The sequence below is a fragment of the Haemaphysalis longicornis genome, unplaced genomic scaffold (genome assembly GCF_048455015.1).
Source record: "Haemaphysalis longicornis isolate Haplotype H1 unplaced genomic scaffold, Haemaphysalis longicornis Haplotype H1 scaffold_9, whole genome shotgun sequence".
Classification (NCBI taxonomy): Eukaryota; Metazoa; Arthropoda; class Arachnida; order Ixodida; family Ixodidae; genus Haemaphysalis; species Haemaphysalis longicornis.
In genome coordinates, this window is record NW_027526460.1 from 156,196,436 (window position 1) to 156,213,979 (window position 17,544).

The 17,544-nt window shown below is 48.0% G+C and overlaps 1 protein-coding gene across 1 annotated transcript in view; it reads right to left on the reverse strand.

Moving 5' to 3' along the window:
* Nucleotides 1–219: 219 nt before the first annotated feature.
* Nucleotides 220–17,544, reverse strand: part of LOC144153085 (luciferin 4-monooxygenase-like) — a 67,322-nt gene continuing 49,997 nt past the window's right edge. The window contains exons 8-9 of the mRNA XM_077684737.1: nucleotides 3,681–3,938; nucleotides 220–347 (exon numbers count right to left, since the gene is read on the reverse strand). Of these exons, the coding sequence (XP_077540863.1) occupies nucleotides 220–347; nucleotides 3,681–3,938 (386 nt within the window). The remainder of the gene's footprint in view (nucleotides 348–3,680; nucleotides 3,939–17,544) is intronic.

Below are 17,544 nucleotides of genomic sequence, written 5' to 3' on the forward strand. Positions count from 1 at the left end.
CAGCAACCCCCCTAGAACAACAAATTGCACGCCTTGAGATATAACGCTTTCGCATTACGTCGATAACTGAGTTGAAAAGAAAATATGGTAAATTAGGCCATCCAGCGAGTCAGTCATTCAGTCTGACTCAGTCAGTCAGTCAGTCAGTCAGTCCGTCGGAAACTGCTCTTTATGAATATATACTTCAGCAACTGAACATAGTAGTGTCACGTAGTAATCTCAGTACACCGTTGAATCCTTGTATGCGCTGGTCAATTGATGCTTGATGACCTTTCCGCTACCGTTTCTAGGCAAGCGGTCGATGAACACCACTCCACCGTAAAGATGCTTGAACGTTTCAGTTTTCCCTGCAGAGAAAAACAAATAAAACAATCAAACTTAGGCATCCGCTAGACAAACGGCAGGCGGCACACGTATTATGGCCTCTTGCTCCGGAGTTGCGCCACACTCAGCGCCCTCTCTTGCGTTGCCCCTCTGAGTAGCAAGTACAATAGCAGGTGACCCACGGTTGTTTGCGTTGACCAGCAGATGCGCCACCGATTTTTATTTTATTCGGCGAGTTTCATCGCTATTACAATCGTAAAATATGGCAACATTTTTCATCCAGTGTACCAACAAAATCCCAAAGCAGAGAATTCATTTTTAAACCAGCGAGTGAACTGCCGCAGCCGCCGATCTCGCGTCTTTGGGTAGTGGTACTGTACATTCGGTCGGTCGGTACTTCCAAATCTATCTTGTTTCGTGTGGGCGGCTAGATAACAATTTCAAAAACGTTTACCCTTTCTGTCACCCCTGAGGTTAGCGGAAAATTGGTCATTTGGTCTCGGACGATGCAACAATCAGAAGTGCACAGTGCAGCGGGCACTGGCGACGGCCGTAGTTGTGGTGCGCCGCCGTTGTTAGCCTCATTCAAATGAACGCCTCAATTGTGCGGTGATACGGAGCACCCAGCTTGTCGTTTTAAGCGCTTTAGTTTTGCTGAGAACAAAAATGAGCAAGAGACAGCCCAGTCAGTGCGTGGCGATGTGTCATAACCGCCAACATATGAGGTTTCACTCTGTCATGGGCATTCCCTACTCCCGAATTATTTTTTTAACGCACAAGATCAGATTTGCACAGAGCCGCTCACAATGTTAAAGAAATGGTGCTAATCCGTCCCCTCTTCTATAGCCGCATCCCGAGTCTCGATTCTATTTTCAGAGAAATGTGTAAAATCTGCGGCTATTGTGGCTTGTTTAGGGCGAATGTTTTATGTTGTTATGCGCGTTTTATTTGCAACACTTGTCGCAACGCAAAACATCACCCTGCTATGGACTGCTCATAGAAACCTGCCTATTATGCCCCAAATTCATATTCGTTGAGTTAGGGTTGCTTATACGAAACCCGAAAACTAATTTTCAGACATTTGCATGAGTTTTTATGGCGAACTCGATGAGAGTGCCATTTATGTGAACACACATACGGGTCGTCACAATATTGTTTTAGAGTGACGCAGAGTAGCTATAAATTAAACTCTGCATGCCTGATTTAAAAAGCCTGTAAACTCGGCAGAGTTACCCGCTGTACACTATAGAAATAAAATGTTCAAAAATACATATGTTAAAGCTGATCCGAGACGTAGGGATCTCCAAGAAGGAAAAGTTGCTCCGAAAGCAGCGGTGTACATTTTTCTCCTTTACGCATGAGTGTAAGTACCAATCAATACAAATCTAGGATAGTATCAAAGTGATCTAGCTAGGCCTGTCGCGCGGACAATATTTGGAAATTTCGGCCTCATGATAGTTACTTGTTAAATTTATTTACAGATATCCCCGTTTCTGTCCGCTGTTATTTGGTCTGCATTGAAACGTATATCCAACAAGCAAAGCCAACTTTGAGGGATACTTGCTGTTGCTCACTGGTTCAAAATATGCGTCTAACACTTGCCGCGACTTGCCAGTACGGACAAGGACACTGGGCGTGTGTTATACCACCTTGAGGTAAAAGCGCGCGGGAATGGGAACTATTAAAATCCTTTGCAGTGCAGGAAACATGGATGAATATCTTAAGAGACCTGACAACGACTATTTTTCTACAAGTTGAATATAGCCTGTCAATTATGACAAAAAAGTACCACTGTGTACTGCACTCAGCGAGCTTAAACGCAAGGAACATTCTTGGTTTATTGCTTTATCATGGAAGAAAAGACGAAGAGGATGAGAATCGAGATGCATTAGCAGTTGGCAGGAGTGCTGCGGAAGACAATTCTGCCCGAATGTAGAAAAACATTTCAATACTTTTAACTTCAATTAAATTCACGTGTTTTAACAAAACAAACTAGATAAGGACAAGCGTGTAGCCACTGGGCGACAAAAGAGCCCTAAATAGACATGTCAAAAACAAAAGAAAGACGAGAAACTAGCACTGACTTGCCTTCACCTGCCACGTACTCGCCGTTTCCCGCTTTGTGTCTGAAATAACGGATGCACAGCCATCGCTTGATGCTGCATAACCCTCATCCATCCTTCAAGAAAATGCAAGCGAATTCTTCATCAGGTTCTATTTCAAACCGCTGCTTACCGATGAAAATACGCAAAATCACAGCAGCGCGCAGCCCGGGCGGCCGCAGGAGGTACTTCCGGCGCATCACTGAACCGTCAACGCACAAATGATGGAATAAATTACAAGTGCCCTTGCTTTTTTTTTTTTTGAATAACGGCCGGTCGTTGCAAGCCCTTTGCAATAAATCTCATTCTGTTAAGAAAACAAAAAGTACCGATCACAAAATTCACTTCGTATGACCACCGGTACACTTGACAGTAGGGGAGTCCCGTCACCTGATACGTCGTTTTCTGGATACTCTCAACTAGTACGTGCTCCAGAGTATTTTCATATTCTGCCAAATGAAGTGGCCAAACCATTTCCGTCTCCCTCGTGATGGTCTCGAGACTTGGCCGTAAGAGTATTGAAATTTTCGCACTCATGAGCGTTGTTGAACAGAGCAACCATGTGGGAAACTCGGAGACGTGTACTTCCCAGAGGTTGATTTAGCCTTCTTCCCTGTAGCAATCGTTTAGCGATCAGTTATTCAGTTTATGCTTTCTCTGCCGGGTTAATGGGGGCTGTAAATATTTAGATGCACAGCATGCTCTCGTTTTACACAGCGCGCCTGCAAAACATTCACTTTAGCGGGAAGTTTTAAGCCCAAAATACACAAAATTAGCTGGTTTTTTGCAGGAAAGTCCCCTGGCAAGCATTGCGGCAGGTTGCTGCATTAAACTGCAAGCGCTCAATTCATGTTTACAAAGGAAAATAAAGCTTAGCGACATCTTCACGATGCTAGGGCGTTGTGCTGCTGAGCCCAAAGACGCGGGTTCCATTCCCGGCCGCGGCGGCCGCTGTTCTGATAGAGGCAAAAAGAAAAAAACGCCCCTGTGTTGAAGATTTCAGTGCACGTGAACGATCCCCAGGTGGTCAAAATTAATCCGGATTCATCCACTACCGCGCGCCTCATCGCCTGTGTAGCGTTTCGTGCGTTAAACCTCACAATCAATCAATCAATCAATCAATCAATCAATCAATCAATCAATCAATCAATCAATCAATCAATCAATCAATCAATTTCAGCGATGTGTGTTCATTGGGCAACAGCGCGTATAAGGTTCAGTTAGGCTAGATCAGTGCCTGTTTGCGTGACTTACCTGCTATGAGACGTTTGAGCTCGGCTGCGAGCTCACTTGGCGGAGTATCGCTTCTTTTAGTGACCACGAAGGCCGCCGGGGCGTCTCCGTATCGTGTGTCTGGTACGCCGACGACAGCGGCGTCCACCACGCAGCCGTGGCTCTGCAGCAGGGATTCCAGCTCGCACGACGACACCTGTTGGTCCAGGCATATGATGGTATCCTTAAGCCGATCCACAAAGTAAACGCGGCCGTCTTCGTCGTAGTACATAACGTCCCCTGCGGGTGAGAGCACAATATGAGGCGGTATTAATTGCAGTTAGTGCTGCCACGCAGTTTCTTTCTAAAAACTATTAAATTCCTGCGTATTTCTTGAAGAACATAAAGACAGTGGCTCGGCTTTTCTCCACACATGTGAATGGGGTATTATTAAATCAACCACCGTAACTCTGTGTGGTGGCACTCTTCTCCCCCCATTGCAACTTGCACCGGTGTTTCCAGCTCACTTCCTCCTTAAAATACCACTTTGCGAGCCGCAGATCCACCGTTATAGCCCGTAACAGCGAAATTTACAGAATACAGCCGGGGTACGCTCGGCGTTGTTGTGAAACGTTTATACAGAAAAAGTAACCCGGGAACGGCCGGTGGCCATCTTACACCGGTAAGGGAAGGGGCGCTGCCACGTCAGCTAGAGAGATCAGGGCTTTCTAGCGTTGTAGTTGGCCCAAGTGCTGGCTAATTTCGACGAAAACACCGAAACGGAAATGCAAGCGGTCGCCAGTGATATAGCCTTAGGGGCCGTCTTCGTCCAAAATCAAAGTGGTTGCGAAAAAGCTATCGCCTATTCCAGCCATTGTCTGTCGAAGGAAGAGAAAAAGTGCTCAGCCTCTGAGAAATAGTTCCTCGCTCGCTATTATATGGGCCATTTCAAAAATTCGCTCATACCTGCACAAATAAAACAATAAAAAAATTAGTTCCCTTCCACTCCGTGAAAAAGTATGACCTACAAAGCTGGACGCACTCCGCGGAGTGCACGAAACCAAACACGTTTATCGTAATTTGTGATGGAGCATATTTCCTAGCCAATTAGATGAATGAATATGACGCATCCAAGCTTTGTTCTTGCCTATAAACATGGAACTGCCTGCGTCCCTCCCGCGTCGTAAGCATCTCACCGTTTGTGTAAGGCCATGTTCAGACTGTTGCCGCAATTGTCGTAATAACCTTAAAGAATGACGTCATTTCACGTCTCAGCCAACCGAACTGCCTGACGTGGCATTTTCTGCGTAAATAGAACACGATACGGGATGTGCGTCAGTAATCTGAACATAGCTTAACCCACAAACCCAATCCGCTCTGCCACTAAGAACTCCGGACAGGTCCCATTGGGTCGTTTCTCGCACCAGCACAACAGACATGCCATCCATCAGTACGGGCGTGAAACCTATAGCTGCGCGTGGACGCCTCCCCTCCCTCTTGCCACTATTCTCCTCTTAAAACATGCGCATGCATAAACCGGCAACCAGTCACGTGCGCGTGCGTAGAAGTTACAGACGCCGTCGAAAATATCAATTGAAAGCCTTCCGACAAAGTGATAATGGCTCACGCTGGCATTCCAAGCAGGCAATTTGCTGTTCATCCCGGAGGGATTCGCTGCTACTCGGCAAGCTGAACTTGAGGCTGTAACGACGGTGCCAGGAGCTTTCCGTTGCTTTTGCACCCATTCACGCTTGTGTTCGGGCCAACGCTTCGATTCTTGTTCTTCTTCCTCCAAAGGAACGGCATGCATCCGTCCCATAATCATTAAAAACCTGGAAGCCTTCGCGTACAAACATGTGGCTATCCGCTTTACTTCCCCCTCGTATGCATCTTACTGCGTGTTTAAGATGTCTGAGTAACACATCAACCCACAATAGAACCACTCGATTGAGGAGGACAGCCGACTAACCGCATTCAGCCATGCAGTTTCGACATCTCAATACCAGCACAACCGGCATTTCATCGGTATCGGCATGAAGCCTACCTCTGCGCGCACGCCTCGGTTTTTCTACCCGCAAATCGTGCACGCATAAACCGGCATCCGGTGATGGCGCATACTTACGCGTGGAAGACACCGGCGATATTGTCGCTCGGAAGGCCTTCCAAGCTGAAAAAGAAATATGGGCTACAGCTGGCGTTCCAACTGGGGAAGATTCTTTTCTACCGGAAGGGATGTGCAGCTACTTGGCGAAGTGAATTTGAGTGGAAACGGCGACGGCGGGTTTCGGTCGTTTCAGGGGGCAGCCTTTGGCAGCCGTTATCTGGGCTTCGCAGGAGCGGCGTCTGTTTGCGTCCGCGTAACCGAGTGAGCGAACGCAGCTGCGACGGAAGAAAGAAAACGGAGAGCAGCGTCTAGCGAAGGGTCAAGTGGAGTACGACATGTGCGACTACGGCGTCATTTCTCTCACTGCCTTTCCCTCACACATGTTTCATGTGTCACCATCAAGGAGCGCCCTCCCCCGGACACTTTTCTCAGACGCTGTTCCATTCTCCGCTAATCCAAACCAGGTCACATTTGCGCGGAAGGTTCAAACACGATTTGCAAAGATGAGGATAAAGATAAAGTTTATTTGCCCATTTATACATTGATAACATGAAAAGGGCTGAGGAAAAAGCTGCCAAAGCAGCTAGACGGGCCCACCAGCCCCTTGGGTACATGGCAGCAATGGGCAATTATACAGAAACGTAGTTGCAGGCAACTGTAGCAACCTTGCTGCACACACACACATACAAAATGATATAGTTTGCGTGACATCGCCGAAGTACATTGCAGCCCGAAAAAAAACGAAAAAAAAAAGGGAGGGGGGGTACACAAATATGCAAGAGCTGGCTTGTCAGGCTGTGTCAATAATAGAGGTGACTTATATGAAAAATAAAGATACGGCCGTAGACACACTTCTCTTTCACTGAGCGGCCTGTGTGAGGCCCATTCTAGCACAGCATGATTTAAAGTGCAACATTTACCACTTGTAGAGCATAACAACAACCAAAACAAAAATCCCTACATGTATAAATGGTGAATACGAGAAGAAAAAGACACCAAATGATAAGTACTAACATGGGCATGTGTTCTAAACTCTCCTAGGAAATTTATTTGTGATCAACATTTTGTGCATGAAATTAATTTAAAAGATGCGGCAACATGTTCGATACACTTTGCAAACCGTAACCCGTACGACAAATAGGCACCTGAAAGTGTTCCGGGTTTCGGCTGGCATAAGCAGGTTCTCTCACACATAGGCCGGCAAGTGTTCGTACATTATCAAACCCCTTTTTAAGGGCGAATGCACTTTATAAGCGACCCTGAATTCCGTTTACCGCCGTCCGTCCACATAGCAACAGCTGCGGGTGCGCGCGCTCCTCGTCTTCCTTGGCAACAGGGGGAGATAGCACATACCCACGTGGGGGATTGGCCAGGAATCTCCTCGTCTTCCTTGGCAACGGGGGGAGATGGGCGCGCGCTGCCTGGCCGCTGACATGGCACATACCCATGTGGGAGATTGGCCAGGAATCGGGCGGGAGAAGGGCTAATGCACCCGCTTGATCCGCTCTAGCAATCAAGTACAACGACAACACAAATAGGTGTCTGTGCATGGCACATACCCACGTGGGGGATTGGCCAGGAATTGGGCGTGAGAAGGGCTAATGCACCCGCTTAAAGGAGTACTGACACGAAATTTCAAAGCTGAGATCCGCTCTAGCAATCAAGTACAACGACAACACAAATAGGTGTCTGTGAATAAATGCATCTTGTGTGTGTTTGTGTGTGTGTGTGTGTGTGTGTGTGTGTGTATGTGTGTGTGTGTGTGTGTGTGTGTGTGTTGTGTGTGTGTGTGTGTGTGTGTGTGTGTGTGTGTGTGTGTGTGTGTGTGTGTGTGTGTGTGTGTGTGTGTGTGTGTGTGTGTGTGTGTGTGTGTGTGCGTGTGTGTGTGATTTCATTCCCTCTCGAACATACACTTCAATTCACCAAGATTTCCAGAGAGGGACTAACGGGGTGTGTGAATCCCCACTTGATCACGTGGGGTGTTAAATGCAACTAACGGGCGAATGCCAACACAGTTCAACATAACTCCCCCTCATAGCATCACCCGTGCATTCGCACTTCCCCATGGTCCCCTTCGGGGAAATGCGGGTGAATTTTTTTTATCTCATTTGTGTCGGCGTCGAGGAGCCTCACATGGTACAGTGGGGTCCACTGTTAAAGGGAAACGGCGAGCGCGTGGCCACTGCGCTCCGCGAAGCGCCGGCGCCGAGAAGTGGCGAGATTCGGAGACAGCCGGCACATGCGCACTGACCGCATGAGGCGAGAGAAGCCGCTGTGTCGTCTGCTACGGTGCTCTGCTGCGCCGCTCTGCTGCGCCGCTCAGCTTGCAACAGCTGAGGGATTCCGCACTCGGAAGGATGTGAGCGGCCGGGCGAAGCAGCGTAGCAGACGACAGAACGCTCCTCCCTCCTCGTGCAGTCAATGCGCATGTGCCGGCTGTCTCCGAATCTCGCCACTTCTCGGCGCCGGGGCTTCGCGGAGCGCAGTGGCCACGCACTCGCCGTTTCCCTTTAACAGTGGACCCCACTGTACATGTCAAATATCTTTGTAATGTTATGCATTTCAAATAAGTGGGCCGTGTGCGCCGTATAACCGGAATTGTGAATTGAGCGGAGCACTCGTTTCTGCAAAACAAAAATTCTGTGCTTATTTACCATAGTTGTTGTTCCCCACACTAAGTGAGCACAGTTCAGGTGAGACATGAATAAGGAATTATATAACAGCGTTTTAACTTTATTCGGTAGTAAGTAGCGGTGCCGCCTGATGATTCCTGCAATTTTTGAAAGCTTGCAAGCAACTTCATTAACATGTTCTTCTCAGGTCAAGCGGCTATTGAAGATTACACCCAACACTTTAATTTTTTCCATAACTTATATGGTGTCACGACCTAACCGTACATGAGTAGGAATCACACCTGGTTTGTTTCGCGATCGAAAAAAAAACTGCTTTCGATTTTTTGCATTTATTTTTCGCTTGTTATTTTAGACCAGTGTTGCCCTTTTCTTACTGGGATGTCGGCTTCTTTAGTGGCATCCTCAATAGAATTAGAGGAAAACAACAGTGACGTCATCTGCGTATAATATACATTTCGAATTGGTACCAGGATCTACAATATCATTAATATACAACTTGCAACATGCTGGCCGCTGGCGGCGAGGCACTGAGAGGTAGCAGCAGAGTAGCGCACGCCTCCGTACGTTCGCTGACCACGCGAACACTTCCTGAGCCGCAGCAGAAATACGACGTGACCGAGAAGATTGCAGCTCGCGCTGCGCACAAATTTCATACTACGGAGTGTAGTATTCGTCAGATCATTTTTTACGCCCATCCGTGCTTCTGTTCATTTTTCGCAATCATCTGATAACCGCACTACCGCCATTAGCTGCCGACTGCGCAACATGCCAAAGGGGCATCGGTGGAGGCGAGGGGGAAAATAGTCGTGAAAGAGGTGTCAGAGGGGGTGAGGAGGAGCCCCGGAGTGGCGCTGAGTAAATCGATGACGCCGGAATAAAAACTGGGGGGGGGGGGGTGGGGGGGGAGAGGCGGGGGGGGGGTTAGCCGTATACTGCTTTGCAGTAAAAAACCAAACATGCAGTAACAAATTCGGCACGAAGAATTGGCGCGCATGGGCAGGTCGCTATAGAGTTCCTGTATATAGCTCCCCTACGGGAGCAGAGTTGCGCGTCCATCCGACATCTTGAGTTCCAGGTCGTGCGGGAAAGCCACACTTCTCACGTGAAAAAGCTGCCACCGGGCCGCCGCGCTAGCGAAAGTTGCGAGGAGCGGCCGGGCAAAAATTACGCCCACCTCCCCTCGCGGGAACCCTCGTGTGATGCGATGCTGAGGGGGGTTCAAGCGCAAGCGGAGAGCAACCGTCGACCGAAAAGCCGCCGGAGAGCGGCACACCGGTTATATGCGCAGCGCGCCCGAAGGAGAGGAGACCGTGGAGAGAGAGAGTACTGCACATGCGCAGCACCGCGCGCAGCGCCGCCCACCGGCGGAATGAGAGCGCGCTGGGCCGCACACCCACAGATGTTGAGAGAGAGTGTTCACTCTCACCTGGGCATGCGCCGGCGCCAGTGCGTCGCCGCGGCTATGACGCAACACAATCCAACACAATTCACTTTAATTCAATCCAAATCTAATCTAATCCAATCCAAGCCAAGCCAAGCCAAGCCAAGCCAATCCAAGCCAATCCAATCAAATCCAATCCAATGCCCCTCGCGAGAGAGTGTTCGCTATCGGAGAGGAGAGGGTGTGAACGGAGGAGAGTGCGGACGCTGACGACGGACGCACGCAGGAAGGACAGGGCCGCCGACATGAGATGCTCTCAGCATCGCATCTAAAACCTGGCGCACGATATTGGACCGCTTATCAGATGAGCGGCCGCCGCTGCCGCCGCTTCCACAACTGCCGATGCCCAGTTGAGAACTGACTGTGCGCAGCACTGAAAGCGGGCTTTCTGTCGAACTGGAACCCGTGGCATGTGGCAATCAGACGCGCAACTCTAGGTCGCTATCTATAAAGCCGGTCGTGCTGTGTTTTTTTAAATGCGAATGCATTTCATAGTCGGGGGCTGTCGTGCTCCGTTGGCCGGCGTCCGCGCGCAGGTGTTATCTCTCCGCGCCCTAGCAACAGCTGTGGCTCGCCTAGCAACCGGAGCAGGTGGTAGCTCGGGCGGGAGTAGCGGAGGGCAAGGGGAGAGGAGGAGCGCGCTCGGGCGTGTGAGTGCGCTCGCATCGCGGAGCTCGGCGGAGAGAGAGCTCGCGCGCGGGCTGGGGTGTTTGCGCGGGTCTCTCTCTCCTCTCCGCGTACCCTCTCCGCTCGCTGCGCTCGGAATATATATAAATGCAGTGGAGCGCGCGCCTATCTCCGTGACTGCTTGCCGACTGGCGCCTTGATAGCGATGGAAGTCGGTGTTACTCGCAGCGCACTCATCGGTGCACCCAATGCATTCGCATTTCCGCACGATCCCCTTCGGGGAGGTGGGGGGATTTTTTTTTTTAGTTGATAGGGGAGCACAAGTTCGCTCCAACAAACCTGCTTTTCTATAAAGACTATTGCGTCGCCTTTGGCTACGAGACAATATTCATGTCTATGCAACGAATCCATTAATTTAAAATGGCGCAAAATCCGCTGAGTATAGCTTAAATTGATGCGCTACCTTGCGCCTCTTTGGTTGTGAACGCGAAAGGAGCAATGTCGAAAATGAACGCCGCTTAGCCTTTGGGGTTCGCAGTGCGAGTAAGGATTTTTTGGAAGTCTGCTCCTCCACGGTGTACTCGCAAGGATGGCCACCTTTTGTTGCTGCCACCGAAGATGTGGATGCTTCTGACTCCGTAGCTGTTCTTCACCGTGGGGCGGCTTTCCTGGAGCAGCTGCGGCGAATACGGTGTGGAACGGGACGCAGGCAATGGCCGCCGTAGGAGTTGTTTTGTTGCCACTAAAGTGGGACGTTGGTCACCGGCTTTTAAAAGGAAAGCCGTCTCACCGGGACCGATAGCGTTCTGCCACAAAAAGCCATTGTATTTCTCCATATACCGGTTAGTCGAAGAAAAGCTCTGATAATGACTGTGGACAGATGGCACGCGCTTGAAACCGGGCTTACATTGTGTCAAAACGGTTACTGGAAAATCGCGAAAAAAAGAACGGTTCTAGATAACACAATCCATGCATCGACCATGAACAAGGAGTACAATAGCGTACCCTTATATCATAAACCACGAATCGGTACACCTTTAGCTAGGGCGTATAGATGCGTTTACATATTGCGCGAAAAATCGCCGCTTGGGTTCGTCTTCGTTTGCGATTTGTGTCTGTGAAGGCTTGACGGTCGATTGGACGCACTTTTACATTTTCCGCGTCCCGGACGTTTCTGCAGAAAGAGAGGGCAATTTCTTTCGCTCCATTTTCTGTTTTATGCCTTCGCAAGGAGGATGAGGAGGAGGAAAAACTTTATTGTGAGCCAGGTGATGTGGGAGTGGCTCCTCAGTCCAGGAGACCATGGGACGACCTTGCTGTCTCAGCCCTGGACACCAGGAGTTGCTGTGCATCCAAGCTGGCGCTGGTCGTTAGGTTCTCCCACAGCTCAGGAAGGGGAAGGGAAGTGGGTAAAGGAGGGAGGGCTGGGTTGTGTGCGCACCCCAAGATCATGTGTATGAGGCTACATGGGTTAGGGCAGAATTTACATGTGGCAGAGTATTGGGTGGGGTACATCCGATGTAGCCAAGTTGGGTGAGGAAAGGTGTTTGTTTGAAGCCTCCGGAGTATTACTTCTTCTGTTTTAGTAAGATGCGGGTGAGGAGGGGGAAAATGTTGTCTTGATGTGCGGTAAAGTTCGGTGATGTCTTGAAATGTGAGCAGGGGAACGAGACTTGGTGGTTCCTCAGAGGCCTGGGAGGAGAGTTCGCAGGCTTGTCTATGGGCAAAATTATTGCCCGTTAGTGAGGAGTGTCCCGGGGTCCACACAATGTCGATCTTCCTGTTGGGGGCGTGTTGAGCCAGGAGGTTCCACGTAGTTGAGGCCACGTAACCCGATAAAAAGCTGCGACACACGGCTTGACAGTCCGTAATTAGAATTGTGGCGGGTGTTTGAGTGATGGCGAGGGCCACAGCAAATTCTTCTGCGGCCCAGGTAGATGTGGTCTTGATTGAGGCGCAGGTGATGATCTTGTCTTTAGTGGTTGCTACGGCTAAGTAATGGGACGGATTGGAGTAAGGGCTGGCATCTGTGTACAAAACGTTAGAATTTTTTCCGTAGATTCGTTCTTGGGCTTGGCTACGGGCGTGTCGACGACCGGAGTGCAAAGTGGGATGCATATTTTTGGGAAGAGGGCGCACACGAATGGATTGACGCCAATTATGGGGAAGAGGTTTTCTGTCCGTGGTTTGAGGAATTGACATTTTGAGCTCCTGTAAAAGTGCCAGTCCTGTTGGTGTTTGAGTTAGACGGAGACGTTGACTGGAAAGATGACCTTCGATGAGTTCCGTGACCGAGTTGTGAATGCCTAATTGGAGCAGTTTAGTGGTCGTGGTGGACATAGGAAGGTTAAGAGCTTTCTTTATGGCTTTGCGGATGAGGCGATCAATGGCTTCCGTGTCACTTTTGCTGAGAGTGAGGTAGGGGGCGATGTAGATGACCCGTGATATGAGGAAGGGGCGGATAAGGCGGAGAAGGTCTTCCTCCTTCATGCCGCGATGACGATTGGAGATGCGACGAAGCATGTGGGTAATTTGAGTGAATACTGTGTTGAGCTTGAATAATGTCTGATCGTTCCGTGTATTGGCCTGGATTGTAACACCAAGTATCTTGAGTGAAGGTCTGGGACGTATAAGCTGACCATCGAGGGTAATTCGAACTGATTCTTTGTTGGATGCAGGTGGACTTTTCCGTACAATGATGAGGTCAGATTTTTGAGGGGAACACCGAAGGCCAATTGATGAGGCATATTGGTTTACAGTGTCAGTGGCTTTTTGAAGGGTATCTTGAATTTCACCTAAAGAACCCGTGTCAGTCCAAATGGTAATATCATCCGCATACAGTGCGTGATGAACACGGGGGATGGCTTTAAGCTGACGAGGGAGGTCTAGGAGAGCGATATTAAAACGCAAAGGTGAAAGAACAGAACCTTGAGGAGTGCCTCGATCTCCTAGAGTGATGGGATCAGATTTCACATCGCCTGCTTTGAGGATCGCCTGTCGGTGGGTGAGAAAATCGGCAATGTAGGAGTAGGTACGCAAGCCGCAGCCTGTTTCGTTGAGACGGAAGAGGATGGCAGAATGAGAGACGTTATCGAAGGCTCCCTTTAAGTCCAATGCAAGAATTGCACGAGGTGAATTTCGGGAGGCTGGTATAAGAATTTCTTCCTTTATGCGAAGAAGGATGTCTTGAGTGCACAGATGTTTTCGAAAACCATACATTGTATTTGGGATGAGATCCTTGGCTTCTAGGTAGGGTTGTAGACGTCGGAGTAACATGCGCTCCACTAATTTACCCACAGTAAAAAAACTTGAAGCTGATCACGCCGTGATGTCAGCTGACCTGAAACGACTAAGTGGCGAGCACGAAACGACTAAAAATGAGATTAAATTACTCCATGCTAAAATCGCTGCCCTCGAGGCAACACTTGCTTTGCAAAATAACGCCGAAGGATCTACTGGCAGTGCTCTGCTGCAAGTTTCAGATCGGTTGACGGAAATCACGTCTAGATGTGACGATGCTGAAAATAGGCAGCGGCGGTCTAATCTTCTCTTCTTTGGAATTGAAGATAGCGAAACAAAGGAATGGGCCGAGGCCGAGGAAAAAATAATTAACTTTTGCTCCGAACGACTCGAAATAACAACAACTAGTTCACAGTTTGAAGGGGTTCACAGGCTTGGCAAGTTCACCGAGGGAAAAAACCGACCAATAATTGCCAAACTAACCTTCTTCAAAGATAAACAGCAGATTTTGTCCTCTGCACGGAAACTAAAAGGTACGACGTATTCAATCGGCGAAGATTTTTCGCCGGCGACGCGACAGGTTAGGCGCAAATTGGTGGGCTTTGCTAAAACCCAAAACAAGGCCTTCAAAGTTTCAGTTGACAGGTTGCACATTGATAAAAAAACATACGTCTATGACATCAACACGGACGCAGTTGTGCTATCAAGCAGATAGCTAAAGTCGAATAAGTCCTTGCATGATCCCAATGTGACTTCACTTCATACCATTCCAACATTATCGCTATCATCTACTAATATCCGTAGCCTAATGCCGAAACGGGATTTGGTCTGTTCATTTCTAGATGACAGCGACTGCGACATACTCGCCCTTACTGAAACGTGGCTTAACCCAGATATCACCGATAATGAAATTTTTCCCGATCGTAACAACTTCCACATATACCGAAATGACCGTAAAAATAGGCGTGGCGGAGGTGTACTTCTTGCAGTAAGAAAGTCTGTGCAATCATACGCTATCAATGTTCACTCTGATTTAGAAATGATCTGGGTAGCCTGTGTTACGAAGTTCACCACACTACTTATCGGCAATTGTTACCGGCCCCCTGATTGTTACCATTCATTTGTAGATGACTTGCGCAGTAGCATAACCCAGGCCACCAAGTTATGTCGCACCGACGCCATCTACATTTTCGGCGACTTCAACTTTCCCGAAATAGATTGGGTCCACTTGTCTTCCTCTTGCCACAGTTCCACAGAATTTATAAACCTTGCGTTAGATTTTAACCTATTTCAAATAGTGAACCAACCCACGCGCGGTTCTAACATCCTTGACTTAATTCTTACGACAGTTCCTGAAACAGTAGGTACCGTTCTTAACATAGATGGTTTCAGCGATCACAGCCTCCTCCAAGTAACTCTTAACATTCCGCTACCTTTCTCCGGCACCGACCACAAAAACATTCGCGACTATAGTAAGGCCAACTACAGCCAAATTAACTCCGAACTCGATACTTTTTACTCTGACACATTCCTACCACTTTTCGACCGTCGTTCAGTAGATGATAACTGGGTGCTGTACAGAGATAAACTATGTGCACTAACAAATCAGTATGTCCCTCTCGTAAAAGTGAAAAACGATAAATCAAACCCGTGGTTTACGAAATCTCTCAGGCAACTTAGAAATAAAAAGAAGCATTTATACCGCACAGCTAAACTCCATGACACGCCCTCTGCGTGGCAGGCATACAAAATCTTTATGAAAAACTACTGTTCGGCCGTACAATCTGCTAAACATAAATATTACTCTGTCGATCTACCTTCCCTCTTGTTATCAAATTCTAAGAAGTTCTGGACCCTTCTTTCTCCTGAACAAAATGGCCAACAAATATCCTTGCTAGATGACGACCATGTCCCCCTTTCAGATAGTCATTGCACATCAGCATTTAACGCATTTTTTTCATCTGTTTTCACGCTGGAAGACCATTCCGACGTACCATACGTTCCCGAACTTGACATTGCATACATGGAACCGATAGAAATAACTGCCGAGGGTATTGCTCTTCTAGTTAATAACCTCAAGCTATCCACTTCAGCCGGCATCGACAACATCAATTCTAAAATTCTTAAAAACACCGCCTCCGTTTCTGTTAAAATTTTGTATCACCTTTTCAGGCAATCTTTAGCGACAGGTCAACTCCCTTCTGACGGGAAAATTGGTAAAATAGTGCCTGTGTTTAAAGCCGGCAATAAGCATTCACCCGAAAGTTACCGTCCAATTTCTCTTACATGTATATGCTGCAAACTTCTTGAACACATAATCGCTTCACATGTTTTCCGACACTTAGAATCAAATAATTTCTTCTTTCAGAACCAACACGGATTCCGTAAGGGTTTTTCTTGCGAAACACAGCTGCTAGAACTAACAACTGAGCTGCATTCTAATATGAACAGTAACATTCAGACTGACTGTATCTTTCTCGATTTTTCTAAAGCTTTCGATCGTGTAGCCCATTGCCGTCTGATTTCTAAATTATCTGCCCTCCGATTAGACTCTCTAACTCTATCTTGGCTTCGTAACTTTCTTTCACTTCGTCAGCAGTTTACTGTAATTAACAATTCGCCTTCCCCTCTTTCCCACGTAACCTCTGGCGTACCACAAGGGTGCGTCCTCGGTCCCCTATTGTTCTTAATCTATATCAATGATTTGCCAAATAACATATCATCCTGCATGCGAATTTTCGCAGATGATTGCATAATATATCGTCCTATATCATCCCCCGACGACCAATTAACTCTACAAAGCGACCTTCACCGCATTAATGACTGGTGTAACAAATGGTTAATGTCCCTGAACACGGAAAAATGTAAAATAATCTCCTTTACGCGCAAGCAAAACGTTTACACCTTCCCCTACACTATCAATAATTCCGCACTGTCACAGGCATCTTCCTATAAGTACCTTGGTGTCCATTTCACACTCAAGCTCTCCTGGTCTCACCACATCACCACCATTTGTGCGAAAGCTTACAAGTCTTTAGGATATCTACGCCGTAATTTACATAGCTGTCCCACTCACGTCCGTCAACTAGCCTATCAAACCTTTGTCCGCCCACAGCTTGAATTTGCCGCTCCTATCTGGTCCCCTTATCACAACTACTTAATTAACATGCTTGAAGCGATTCAGAATAGGGCGGCCCGTTTCATTTCACGCAATCATGACTATCACAGCAGCATAACGCAAATTAAAAACAACCTTTCTCTTCAACCCCTGAGCACTCGTCGCGACATTTCCCTTCTCTGCCTCTTTCACAAATACGTGTACACCAACAGACCTTTCCACTTCACCTCGATGTTCCTTCCATTACTTCACGTAGGCTGCATAATCACTTCAGTTTCACGCGATTATACGGGGCAACTGATGCGTTCAACTCATCTGCCCTTCCTCGCGCCATACGTTTGTGGAATGCTCTTCCAGATAACATCGCATCTGTATCAGACAATAATTCTTTCCGTCAGTTGCTGCTTACTCTCTTTTCGCAATAAGGTCTTACCACTGTTCTGCTCATTCTTTTTTTTTGTTTTTTTCTGTCATGCCCTGTATCCCCCCCCCCCCTGTGTACCCCCCCAAAAAAAAATGTACCTGAAGACCACAGAACCTGTCGTCTCTGTTGCACAGCTAGTGCTTTCTTATACTTTTCTTTTCTTTTTTCAGTGTCGCATTTCGTGCCCGAATATGATTGTTGCATACTAGAAATGTTTTCGGCGTATGGGCATAGGTTATGCCTTTTTTCTGGTGATTTTTCTATTGTGTGTTCTGCAAATTATAAACTCTCATTGGTGCGCATTGGGTCGGTAAAGCCA